This window comes from Haliotis cracherodii, unplaced genomic scaffold (genome assembly GCF_022045235.1).
Source record: "Haliotis cracherodii isolate W230 unplaced genomic scaffold, xgHalCrac1.p SCAF_25, whole genome shotgun sequence".
Taxonomy (NCBI): Eukaryota; Metazoa; Mollusca; class Gastropoda; order Lepetellida; family Haliotidae; genus Haliotis; species Haliotis cracherodii.
In genome coordinates this window covers 3,307,501-3,321,076 of record NW_027266281.1, presented here as the reverse complement: position 1 = coordinate 3,321,076, position 13,576 = coordinate 3,307,501, and the positions used below count along the sequence as shown (strand labels likewise).

At 40.4% G+C, this 13,576-nt stretch overlaps 1 protein-coding gene across 8 annotated transcripts in view; it reads left to right on the top strand.

Moving 5' to 3' along the window:
• Positions 1-13,576, top strand: part of LOC139472802 (pleckstrin homology-like domain family B member 1) — a 177,689-nt gene that overhangs the window by 71,702 nt on the left and 92,411 nt on the right. Inside the window, exon 1 of one of the 8 annotated variants that reach the window (XM_071255274.1) lies at positions 88-1,178. The exons of the other annotated variants lie outside the window; for them this stretch is intronic. Within the exon in view, the coding sequence (XP_071111375.1) occupies positions 1,154-1,178 (25 nt within the window). The 5' untranslated portion in view covers positions 88-1,153. Of the gene's footprint in view, positions 1-87; positions 1,179-13,576 lie in introns of those variants that run through there. 8 annotated transcript variants of the gene reach the window in all.

Genomic DNA, 13,576 nt, shown 5'->3' with positions numbered 1-13,576 from the left:
CGTAGGCTGATGCGGTTACTGGGATGGTCCTGCCGTTCCGCTCACACACACACACACATGCTCTCCCCATCTGGCGGTACTGAGACAGGATACAGGCAGCAGGGCTCATCTCCCACACACTGACAGGATTAGGTGTCGGGGGCCAGCAACAGTTGAAGGCCTTTCCACCGCTGGGGTAGGCTGTGGGACACACCGCCTGGTCGTGGGCAAAACTTGGGAAGTGTCTTCAGAGGGCTGCCATCGTCTTCATCACTTCAACTCCGACCTCTGACTGCTGACCTGTTTGGTATAGTAGACTGTTGTGAAGATCTAGAGACGGGGTTGTGAACGTTTGCCCCAAACAAGTGGAGTGAGTGTACACAAGTCTAAGTAGCAGACAGAAGCAAGGATTATTCTGTCCTCAGTGGAAACATCTGGACAGGGACTTTTAGAAAGTGTTTAGAAAATGGATACTTTGTAATGATTATTTGATGTTTGGAGATACACATCAACTTTTTTAGAGGGCAGTCCTCTGTTGACGCATCAATGAGGAGGCGGATGAGGGATGATGGATGTGTTTGTATTTTGGTATTTTAGTACCACATGTACCAGAAAGAATCTGTGATGATGTAAAGATGCCCTGTGTCCTGTGAATGGTGTTTTAGTGTTGGAGATTTGTTTCCTGAATTTGGATATTTCCTAACAGGAGTTGATGAGGCCGTCTTTTAACAGTTGAAGTGTTTGCTCTGAAGCTGGCTAATTGCAAAATCATTTTGGGTGTGTTGACGTTGGGATTTTTATGAATAAACAGCCTGTCGACAGGAGGAATGTTTACTGATGGTAGATCTAAATACGGATACTTGTTGACAGATATACACAATACAGAGACTTGATGAACATTTTTGAGCTGTGTTGGTTTTGGTCAGCATCAGTAGGGGCCACTGAGTGCCAGTTTGGAATATAGTAAAAATACACATATGATGTGAGCAGATCAAGGGTGTGACGCCCTGGTCAGTTTTTGTAGACAAGAAAGTCTTCAGTGATCTGCTGACTGACAACCCAGCAGGTTACAGGTCAGTGGATCGTGGATGTGAGACAGGTTTAGATCATTTTGTGGATAAACCATCAGCTGGTGCACATCCCGTGCAGAGAGCAGTGAGGACAGATTTCAACCATGAAGCTGAAACACTTAACACCAGGTTTGTATATGTAAAACACTCCCCCCATTTCACCTCACCTCCCATCTTAAAGGAGAGCTGTGCTTTAGGGCCGGGACGGGTAACTCGGGTCGGGTGGGTACTGAGAAGGACCTGGGTATCCACAGGACTACCCGGACCCGTGGTTAGTCATGTGATATATTTATTTAAAAATGTTTTCTAAAAAATAAAAAAATCCAAATGGAGCCAAGGGCAATGCCTAATTTGAGCCCAGAGCTGAAGCACTCTGACTTGCCCAATCATTCTAGACTTGATGGAGGGCTCTTTATAATATTCTCCAGGGTCTGGGAGACAGAATATCAGTCTAGGTGCAAACATTGTGAGCATTGCCTTGTGTGAGACTGTGACAGTGTGCGGACATGTAGCTAGTAAATTCAAGGGGACATATTTCATAACATTTAGTTAGTAGACAACGTGTGTTGTATTGATTTGAATCGAACTTGCTGGGACTACAAATTTGCTTGAGCAAAGTCCTACTTTGAATGTTAAAAGTTGTTTGTAATTGGTAATAATAGAAGTTGTAGCAGTATTACTTGGAGTATATGTGCTTTTATGCTTGTATGCTGGAAACAAGAGGTATAATATCAAACAAGGGACGCCTTTATCTTGCCACTGTGTATTAATCTGCCATTGTAGAAGAATTAAAACAGTTTCAATATTGATAGAAAACAGCTGTTAGTTGAAGTGAGGTTAACTTGTGCTGTGTTATGTGACTTTCATTGACTCGGAAACAACATGCAGCTTTTGGCTTCGTAGTGAGGTAGAAGGGACGTATTTTCCCGCTCAGTGAGTGAGCTAAAATTAAACGTCACATCGGCAGTATTTCAGCCATATCGTGACGAGAACATTAATAATTAATAAATTTAGACGAATAAGAACCTGTCATAGACGGACAGTATGATAACTAGACTATCATGTCCCTCCCAGGTGGGATATATAGTATTTTATCAAGATCACGTGAACCAATCAGATCTCATCATTCTGACATGGAGGCAAAATTATTATCATTATTGTGCAAGGTTTGAGCTGAGTTCAATATTTTTCTGCTAACCTAATATGACACCGTATACGCCACTAAAGACACCATAACAAATTTATTATGCCGAAAAGTCTGCGCTATTTGGTATCTTCATGGCACATGGCATGTCAAAGTGAAAACTTGACACTTACAATCGGCATAAAATGACAGGACCGGTACATATGTTTCCGATACAATGATAAGAATTTTAATAAAACTATCCGCATGTTAACAGGAATCTCTGGTCAACTGTAACTTGATAGCTGTCCGCTCATCCCTCATGATGGGCTGCTATCTATTCTGTTGCTATGTGATGTCATTGAATTGGAGTAAAGAATAATATCTAGTGAGATTATAACAGTTAAATTCAGGATTCAGTTCAAGTCAAGGTTTGAATCCCATATATCCTTGGTCTGTCAGCATCTGTGTTCATGATTCTCTATAACGGATTATGATCCATGTTCTGTCAGCACCTGTGTTCATGATTCTCGATGACTGATTATTATCCTTGGTCTGTCAGCGTCTGTGTTCATGATTCTCGATGACTGATTATTATCCTTGGTCTGTCAGCGTCTGTGTTCATGATTCTCTAACTGATTATGATCCTTGGTCTGTCAGCATCTGTGTTCATGATTCTCTATGACTGATTATGATCCTTGGTCTGTCAACATCTGTGTTCATGATTCTCTATGACTGATTATGATCCATGGCCTGTCAGCATCTGTGTTCATGATTCTCTACGACTGAATATGATCCTTGGTCTGTCAGCATCTGCGTTCATGATTTTCTATGACTGATCATGATCCTTGGGCTGTCAGCGTCTGTGTTCATGATTCTCTATAACTGATTATGATCCTTGGTCTGCCAGCATCTATGTACATGATTCTCTAACTGATTATGATCCTTGGTCTGTCAGCATGTGTGTACATGATTCTCTAACTGATTATGATCCTTGGTCTGTCAGCATCTGTGTACATGATTCTCTATGACTGATCATGATCCTTGGTCTGTCAGCATCTGTGTTCATGATTCTTTATGACTGATCATGATCCTTGGTCTTTCAGCGTCTGTGTTCATGATTCTCTATGACTGATTATGATCCTTGGTTAGAGCTCTATCTGTGCTGGTGACTCTATCAATGCGCCACGGTGTACTTTCAGTACTGTTGAAGGCTGCACAAACCAAACAGCCTTCTGTCTGATGAATGTGTTAGTGTACTATTCAACAGTTGGAATATGTTTTGAAAGGTGCCAGCGTATCAGTCCCTTAGTTATTTATGTTTAGAGGAAGTGACTCTGCCAGTCCATATATTTAGGGATATCTGCACACCTGTCCAGGAAAATATGTCAGTGGTGAATTCCTAACCCCTGCAGCATTCCCTCCCTGGTGATAGGACAGCTATTTGGGTTAAGTGATTGAGATTCACAACAGATTTGAAACATTAAACAGACGTTAATAGATCTCTCGTTAATAGATCTCTCGGGCTCCGCCTCTGCTTGTGTTTCATCAGTGAAGGCACTCTGTCATTTTCAAATTAGTTTGTGATAATTACAGGAGTGTCTGTAATCTGTTGTTAAATAGCTGGGATTAAATGATTGACTGTTGGTAAATAGCTGGGATTGAATCATTGACAAACAGATGTAGGCGATAATCTTCAACAAAATAGGACAAGTCGGAGGGAGGTTTCGCAAGGCTGTCACCTTTGTCTGGTATTATTAGTTTGGTTTACATTAAAGGGTTGGTTGTTGTAGATGGTGTCTGTTTAGAGTGGTATGGTTGAGGTGAGTTGAAACGTTGCGTCCAAGATTATTGTGCGTGTTAGCGTGCATGCGTGCGTGCGTGCGTGCGCGCGCGTGTCTAGACTGATGCCAAGTTTATAGTGCTGAGATACCATGCCGCAGTTTTACATCAGTACCCCACTCAGGCACAGATTACTGACTCCGAGCCCACAAGTCCTTGTTTTACCTCTTTGTCTGTTATTATTAGTCTGGTTTACATTTAAGGGTTGGTTGTTGTTGTTGTAGATGGTGTCTGATTAGAGTGGTATGGTTGAGGTAACAACAAGAACCATCTTTGAACCCCCCCCCCCCCCCCCCCCCGGACCTTCCGCTCTAACGCTAGACCAAGGAGGCTGTCATGGTTATGAAGTGTTTATCAGTTGTGTTGATGTTTGATTAGGGCATTATAGAAGTGTTTACATGTTTATTGAATGTTTGACTGGTGATAATTTAATTATTTGTTTTATCAGTTTGTTTGTGATTATTGTGAAAGGAGGCTTTGTCGATATCTTATTAGGTTCTATTTTGTTAAATGTTTTGCTGGGGATCAGTTAAATGTTTGTTATATCCGTTTGTCAGTGATAATCGTGAAAGGAGGCTTTTTGAAAGAAAGCATGATTCAGTATTTCAACACTGGGAATATACTATTGCCACAAAAAACCTTTAAGACAACAGTTATGTTTCCTGGTCACAACCTTGTGAACTACAAAGGTGAAGGTCGTTCCATTGTAAACTACAAAGGTGAAGGTCGTTCCATTGCTGACCTACTGGTTGTATGATAGTTGCAGGTCACACAGACCCTGATATAAATATATCCAATACAGCCCTTACAAGTCTAAAATGTTTGGCAAGTCTAGATTACTGCAGTCTCATAAAATGAAGAGAGTCTCCGGGCTCCTTTTAATTATATTTTTATTAAGATAATTTAACAACTGTTTTTTTCTGTAAGATATGTTCATTTCAGAGACTAGATGTTAGTAGGGATCATGAAATATTTTTTTATGTTAAAAATTAAATTGTGCTCAGTCTTCACTACAAAAAAATGTCCCCAAAATATTCATGAACTTTTTTGTTCAGTATATTAAAGTATGTTACCCATATTCTGACTGTATCGCTGTATTTTTAACACTGTAATAAGCCCATCACATGACACTGTTTGGCTCATTATGTACTGAGGAAGACAGATACAGCATCTTTCAGCATCTTTCAGCATCTTTCAGCATGATATGTATGCTGTAACCTTTTGTATCATCCCATCCCTAAATGTGTTACCAGATATGTATCTGACAATTGTCTTCTCACCTGAATAAGTCAAACATCTAGTAACCATTCAATCGTATTGTAAGTTGACCATCGTGAAACTCTACCACGTCTACATCCTCATCCTCGTCTACGTCCTCGTCACGGCAGGATAGACACACAGCTGTGGCTAGTCTTGGCAGGTTTTGCCAACCAGATGTTCATTGATGTCAGGTTTATAGAGTGAAGATGGTTATCTGCTTGGCGTCATCTGCCATTTCAGGTATATGACTAAATTAGAAAATCTGCCATGGCCGTCCAATCTGAAGCATCAGCGGTTATGAAAGTGCTAAATATTGCCTGGAATCTTGGCAGTGCTGGATTATCTACTCTGGAGGTGAAAGATGTATACTTGGTGTTAAAATGTATGAATATTTATGTTTAATAATCCCAGTTTCTAGCTCAGTCATCAAAGGTGGGGCTTGTTGTTTGAGTTGTGTTCCTTGTTTGTACCAGGATCTGCTGGTGGTTGATTCAAGGGCAGGTTGGCCCTGATTATGTGGATTATGGTGGATTTCACCAAAGTGGTAAACGTGTATGATCTGTATCAGCCTTAAAAGGCCCAGATGTTGCCACTGTATCGACAATACTGACATCTCTCTCTCTCACTCACTCCTTCACTCCTTCACTCACTCACTCACTCACTCACTCACTCACTCAGCTTGCCTAAATACAAGGCATAGGTCATAGGCCACGGGTCACGGGTCACAAAGCAGGTAGAGTTAAGCGCAAAATTTGGTGGCCGTGTTCGGCTCCTGAGAACTCCTGAGAGTTCCTGAGAGCTCCTGAGAGTTCCTAGTGTGTCAGTTCTAAAGCAGCATTAATCCCAACTCACTTGACTCAACAATGATACATGCAGGCTGCCATGGCTATTGAAAGATGGAGGACCATTTTATTAGCTATATATTGATGAGCTATCTCTATGTTGCTCTATAGGGAGAAGGGGTTATTTTCTCCTCCACAGGTGAATGAGGATCGCATTTCGTAGGCAGGTAGTGAAGAATTAGAGGTGCATCAGACTGAATTGCTATGAAACGGGAGAGCCTGTTTTGATAACATTTCTATCAAGCCTTGCATTTCATCTCGCAGGCTGGAGATGGTTCCAGGGTTGAGATAAATATATCTGATAATGTTATTTCATCAGAGACATTTCCATCAAGTAATTCTGTTTCTTCCCATACTACTCGGGTTGTGATCGGGAAATTCTGTCCAGGTAAGAATGTGACTGATGCTTGGATGTATTGTCATTTTGTGGAGTATTCAATATTGTCAGGGACGGTGGGGTTGGCTAGTGGTTAACGAGTTTGTTCGTCGCGCCGAAGACCCGGGTTCGATTCCCCACCTGGGTACAATGTGTGAAGCCAATTCTGGTGTCGCCATGATATTGCTGGAATGCTAAAAGCGGCGTAAAACCATACTCACTCACTCACTCACTCACTCACTCACTCACTCACTCACTCACTCACTCTGTGTCAGTTGCTCATAATATTTGTCTGATCGAGACTAAACAGTTTACAGGCCGTCGTGATGTTATATGATATACCTGAGGTGCATCAATATACAAAACAACAAACTAACAAATGTTATTGAATTTGCCTGATTTAATTATCTATTTCATAAGTGATAGAACAATGTATATTCAAAATTAAACAACAACATCAATGATGATAATGGACTTTGCAAATACAAGTTATGCACCTTTATGACACCCCATTGAACAAGACATGACAAGTTCTCAACCTTTTCAACAGAAGATACAAATTTATTATGCACAGAAGTCAGGGGCATATTTACATAATACACTTATCAAGCCACTCATTTGTGACCGTTTTCCTTCACTTGCTTGTCTTGATAGTTTTACTTTGGGTTTGTGTGACATTTATTGTATGTTGAGGTCAAGGTCACTATTGAAGGTCATGGTATGGTTATGGAGTCTCTAGCATGAATACTTGTAGGACCATGGCACTAGTGTGGATTTTCTTCTTCACTGACATAACAGAATATACGTTGTCGTTCCGCTGTGAGTGTGAGGTCAAGGTCAAGGTCAAGGTCACTATCGAAGGTCTACAGTCATGGTATGGCTTATGGATCTGTAAGACCACGTTACATGTGTGGATAGTCTTCTTCACTGACATACCAGAATATACGTTGTCGTTCAGCTGTTCGGTGGGCTAATGGAAAGGTTGGTGGTAGTTATTTATCTGTTTGGTGGAAACATTAGGATGTTGTGTGGCCCATGGTAATGGCTATTTCATGCTTTGTCTCCTGCAGGGATGATGAGTTTGATGCCTCATGTGCTCCAGATATATTTGTTGTTGATGGACATCACTTGAAAGAGGTTCTGTAGAATTGCATGAAATTTGTATAATTTTTGGTCACCTTAATTTTCAACATTTATGGTTTGGAATCAGTATGAATGCCAAGTTTTTAGTTGGAAGTCTGAAATCTCTATATCTGTGAATTGCTGACAGCGGTAACACACATACTGTATTCGACGTAATAAGCGCCCAGGGCGCTCTCAAAATTAGAAATAGGGAGTTCTTATTAGAATATTAAAATAAGTTGAAAGGTAAATTTCTTGGTTTATGCTGACAGCCTGAAATGTTTATATATGAGAGATATATTTTTCCAGAATTTAATTGCCCATAATTAAGGGTGCTTATAACACACGAGTGCGTATTATACGCGAATGAATGAGAATTGTGTACATTGATCAATCAAAAGGGGTGCTAATTGGGATTGTTCACTAGCCAATATATTAGCAAATATCGCTGTGGGCGCTTATTAAGCGGGGCGCTTATTACGTCGAATACGGTAGTCTGTCTTACAGAACCTGATACAAATATATATCAAATACAGCCCATGCAAGTCTATGATACTTGGCAAGTCTAGATCACTGCAGTATCTGAAAATGAAGAGAGTCACTGGGCTCCTTTTTATTATATTTTTAATAAGATAACTAAACAACTGTTTTTTTCTGTAAGATATGTTCATTTCAGAGACTAGATCTTAGTCTTTAACACACACTCACACTTGGACATGCAGGTTAGAATTGGCAGTCAGCAACCCATGTTTGTGGTAAGAGGCGACTAACGGGATCGGGTGGTCAGACTCTCTGTTGATGCATGTCATCGTGTCCCAATTGGTTAGATCGATGCTCATGATGTCAATCACTGGATTGTCTGGTCCAGATTCGATTATTTACAGACCGCCTTCATGTAGCTGGAATATTGCTGAGTGCGGCGTTAAACAACAGACATAGCAACACTCTTGGAGATGCTTCTGAGATTTATTGCTGGCAAACTGCAGAGACGCCAACTCACCCACCCACCCACTCACTCACCCACCCACTCACTCACTCACTCACCCACCCACCCACCCACCCACCCACTCACTCACTCACTCACTCACTCACTCACTCACTCACCCACCCACCCACCCACCCACCCACCCACCCACCCACCCACTCACTCACTCACTCACTCACTCACTCAGCCTTGCCACCAAATGTGTTCAAATTTCTCCAGCAATTATCCTGTCATTTAGGGTATTTGGCAATGAATGGAATGCAGTTAAAAGTCCAATAAAATGTTGGCACTTGTTAAATTTACCTGACGCCATGGCAGATTGGACTGTTTCCCAAACTGCTGAATTGGCATTTCTTATGTTGGGGGTTTAATTGGGAGACATGTCTCGATTTATGATACAATCAGATGATGCTATCAATTTGAAAACAAGCACTGCCATTAAAGTGCTGACAGTAAATTATCACGTGAAGATGCTGGTAATTTTGGAGACCCATTGAAGTTTTTGCGAGAATTTCACAGGAATGCTGCATTTTGTTTTTGTGACCATGCAGTGTTTCACATATCAGGGCTATCATATCAAGTACCGTATACAACGTAATAAGCGCCCAGGGCGCTCTCAAAATTAAAAATAGGGGGCTCTTATTAGTTTATTATTTTGCTGGAAAAAACAGAGTTGAAAGATAAATATTGTGGTTTATGCTGACAGCCTGAAATGTTATATACGACAGATATATTTTTTCAGAATTTAATTGCCAATAATTAAGGGTGCATATAACACATGAGTGAGTATTTTACGGGAATAAATAAGTTTAGTATACATTAATCAATCGGAAGGGGTGCTAATTGGGATTGTTCACTAGCCAATATATTAGCAATTATCGACCTGTACGCTTATTATGTCGAATACGGTATGTTTCAATTTGGCATTGTAGCCCAAGGGATGTTTTAGGGGACATCAATCATTCATGTCATAGGTCAAGGTCATCTGAAATACCCTCAAGAACCAATATTGAAGAGTCTCTGTGTGTCTGTGACTGTGTGTCTGTTTCTGTGTGACTGTCTGTGTGTGTCTGTCTGTGTGTCTGTGACTGTGTGTCTGTCTGTGTGTCTGTCTCTATGTGTCTGTGACTCTGTGTGTCTGTGACTCTGTGTGTCTGTGACTCTGTGTGTCTGTGTCTGTGTGTCTGTCTGTGTGAGGGGGTCTGCAAATTGATTTGTTTTTGGTGCATTTTTGTGATGTATGTGCCATTGCCATCTTGTTGGGACATGTTTGAATAATTAAATTTTCGTTGTGTTCATTGAAATTCCTGTATTCTGTTTAACTGAATTGGTCACGTGTTATTGCATTCATTTCCCAACGAATGTAAAAAATTAAGCCACGCCCACTGAAGCGGACTACTTTTATTACAACTGAATGTCGGGGAATCCAATATTGCAGTCGAGGGAATTCCCTCTCTGCTCACGTGTATCGTCATGCACAGGACATTTAGGGAAATTCATCCATATTCCTTGTCCATACAAACCCTTTGGGACTGAAGGCCGAGAAGGAATGAAACAGCAAAAGTGCAGACTCGCTCGACTGTTTTTTCCCCGCTTGCCTCGGTTCCACAACTTTCATGTCTTTGGGTTTCATTAGATTTCGAACTAGCATTTCTCCAACTGTGTCTTCCTGTTCTCAGGGAACAAATGTCCGAATCTGGCGGTAACTGACCATGTCATTTGAGGTAACTGACCATGTCATTTGAAACAGCCGCCTTCTCCCGGACATATTTGTTCCAGTTCATCACAGTCTGACTGTTGCAGAACTTCTCGCCTCTTTCCTTGATTGACAGGTCCAATGAACTTTGTTTTGACTCTACTCTCTGTTGATTGGCCATTGACTTTGTAGGCGTGTCAATATATGTGCATAAATTAAACAATCACCTGATTCATGTCACGTCACAGTATGTATTCCTACACCTGGAATCTCGTCATTTTTGACTGCTTTGATATGTACAACTGTTTTTAGTTAAACTATTGTAGGTTTTCATTGCCGAATTAATTATAAGCATTGACTGTATTTTTTGGGGTTCATTGAATTTATGAAACTGAATATTTTTATGTAAATGAACTAAATGAACAACTGAGTGAAGATGGTCCTCTGTCTGTATCTTGATCTGGGGCGGTCGGGTAGCCTAGTGGTTAAAGCGTTCCCTCGTCACGCCGAAGACTGGGGTTCGATTCCCGACATGGGTACAATGTGTGAAGCCCAAATCTGGTGTCCCCCGCCATGATTTTGCTGAAATATTGCTAAAAGCGGCGTAAAACCATACTCACTCACCCACTCTTGATCCAGTTGATCCAGTCTGGGCCAGGTAAACCAGTGATTGATAGCATGAGCACCGCTTCATGTCATGTATGACACATCCCGGCTCCATCTTGAAACGCAAGTCTCGATCTCCATTGTAGTTGTCCCTGTGAAAAACCTAGTGTCCTTGGATCTATTTTGTGACTGACTCCCCCCAGGGGGAACGTTAAAAGACAATTATTTTTATTTGAATATCTTTCTATGATCTGCTGCTGGAGGCATGTTGCACGCCCATGAATTGTCTATGGATGTCAAGACTTTAGTAAGAAATATAGCCAAACGACTAACGGGATCGGGTGGTCAGGCTTGCTGACTTGCATGTCATCATATCCCAATTGGGTCGAATAATGCTCTTGATGTCAATCACTGGATTGTCTAGTCCAGACTCGATTATTTACAGACCGTCGTCATATAGCTGGACTATTGCTGAGTGCGTTATTAAACAACAAACAATGTTTGGTATTGTGGTGTTCCGATTAATTGAAACTGTTGAAAATTATTTAGAAAGTCGAAACCACAAAGCTGTTTAATGCAATTTTCCATAATTTCACGTGTTCAAATATCAGAAAAAATGCTTTTTTAAAAGCCCCATACTGTATTTTCTTGAGTATAGTGCACATTATTTCCCTAAAATACATGTGTAGAGGCAGGTACACATAATTCACCCTACAATGAGTGTTCATGTTTTTTCCCCAACACAAAGATGTCACTGTGAGCATATAACACACGAAATACCATGTCACCTACTCTGAAGCATGCTCATCCTGTGATTACACTATCTGCTTATAAAATGTGTTCATTGCCTATCTGGACTGATATTTGTTCAAACAATTACCGTATTGGACGTAATAAGCGCCCCGCTCTAATAAGCGCCCACGGCGATATTTTTCAATATATCGGCTAGTGAACAATCCCAATTAGCACCCTTCCGACTAATCAATGTACACAATTTGTGTACATTTATTCGTGTATAATACGCACTCGTGTGTTATATGCACCCTTAATTACGGGCAATTAAATTCTGGAAAACATATATCTGTCGTGTATAATACGCACAGACTTTTCTTTTGTATCATTTCAGGCTGTATCATTTACGATCTTTCGACTCTTTCACCAAAATTATATTCTAATAAGAGCCCCCTATTTCTAATTTTGAGAGCGCCCTGGGCGCTTATTACGTCGAATACGGTATATCATTTTTTTTCAAATTTCAATTCCCATTTATATTGACGAAGATTGTTATCACCTGTTCGTTACCCGAAGGGATTTCGTGTAGTATGTCAACGTGTTATTACACTATCTGCTTATAAAAAGTGTCCATTGCCTATCTGGACTGTTATTTGTTTAAACAATTACCGTATTCGACATAATAAGCGTCCAGGGCGCTCTCAAATTAAGAAATAGGGAGCTCTTATGAGGATAAACTTTTGGTGAAAAAAATAGTTAAAAGATCGTAAATTTCGTGATTTATGCTGACAGCCTGAAATGATACAAAAGAAAAGTCTGTGCGTATTAGACACGACAGATATATTTCTCCAGAATTTAATTGCCTATGATATGGAGTGGATATATCACGGATATATCATGAAGTGCGTATTATACACGAATAAATAAGTCTTGTGTACATTGATCAGTTGGAAGAGGTGCTAATTGGGATTGTTCACTGGCCAATATATTAGCAAATATGGCTGTGGGCGCTTATTAGAGCGGGACGCTTATTACATCAAATACGGTATATATATTTTTTTTCAAATTTATATTGACGAAGATTGTAAACACCTGTTCGTTACCTGAAGGGATGTCGTGTTGTATGTCAACATGTATGATACTACATCCTTTAGAGGGGCTGGCATCCTCCTTGGGTGCCCACAAAAGTCAAGAAAATAATCTAATCACATTTGAGCTCTGTTATGGCAAGCATGGGTTGCTGGAGACCTATTCTCCACCCAGATCTCACTGATCTATTCGGGTAGAGTTAGGTGTGTGTCCTGTGTCGGATCATAAAAGCTGTTAAAATTGAGTTGTTGTGTTGTTAAACATTTGTGAGTTGTTTTAAGAGGCCCCTGGAGGAGTAGATAGCTCAGTGTAAGATATTTGATATGCATTTAATGGATTGCGCTTAAAGGTTAAAAACAACTTGCCGATTCCATCCATTGTAGAAGTCAGTCTTAACAATTTTATTGACATTTTTTTACATAATTACTGAGTATGATAACCTCCTCCTCTTTTGTCAGTAATATATTTTCTCAGTGTAAAAAGAAACCGACTATTTGATATTCGGGGGGGGGGGGGGGGGGGGAGGGAGGAGGAAGAGCCTAGGAATTTGTAGTGGATATTTTCATATTTTCTCAACCGGATAGAATTTTTTTTTTTTTTTTAAACTAGGACTGGTATGAGCCTGAAAGTTTTTTAAAGAAAATAACCTGGAACAATGGATTTTTTGTAGCCTGCAATTTTTCCTTTTTCTTAACAGTCTAAAGCATAAAGAAAATTCAAGGATTTTCAGACAATTTTTTTATATCATCATCATCATCATCATCATCATCATTGACCGGTCAAGGGGATGGAGGGAAGCTATGTGAGAGACATCCAACCCATGAGGCATAAAACCCCTTTCTAACCACAAACTA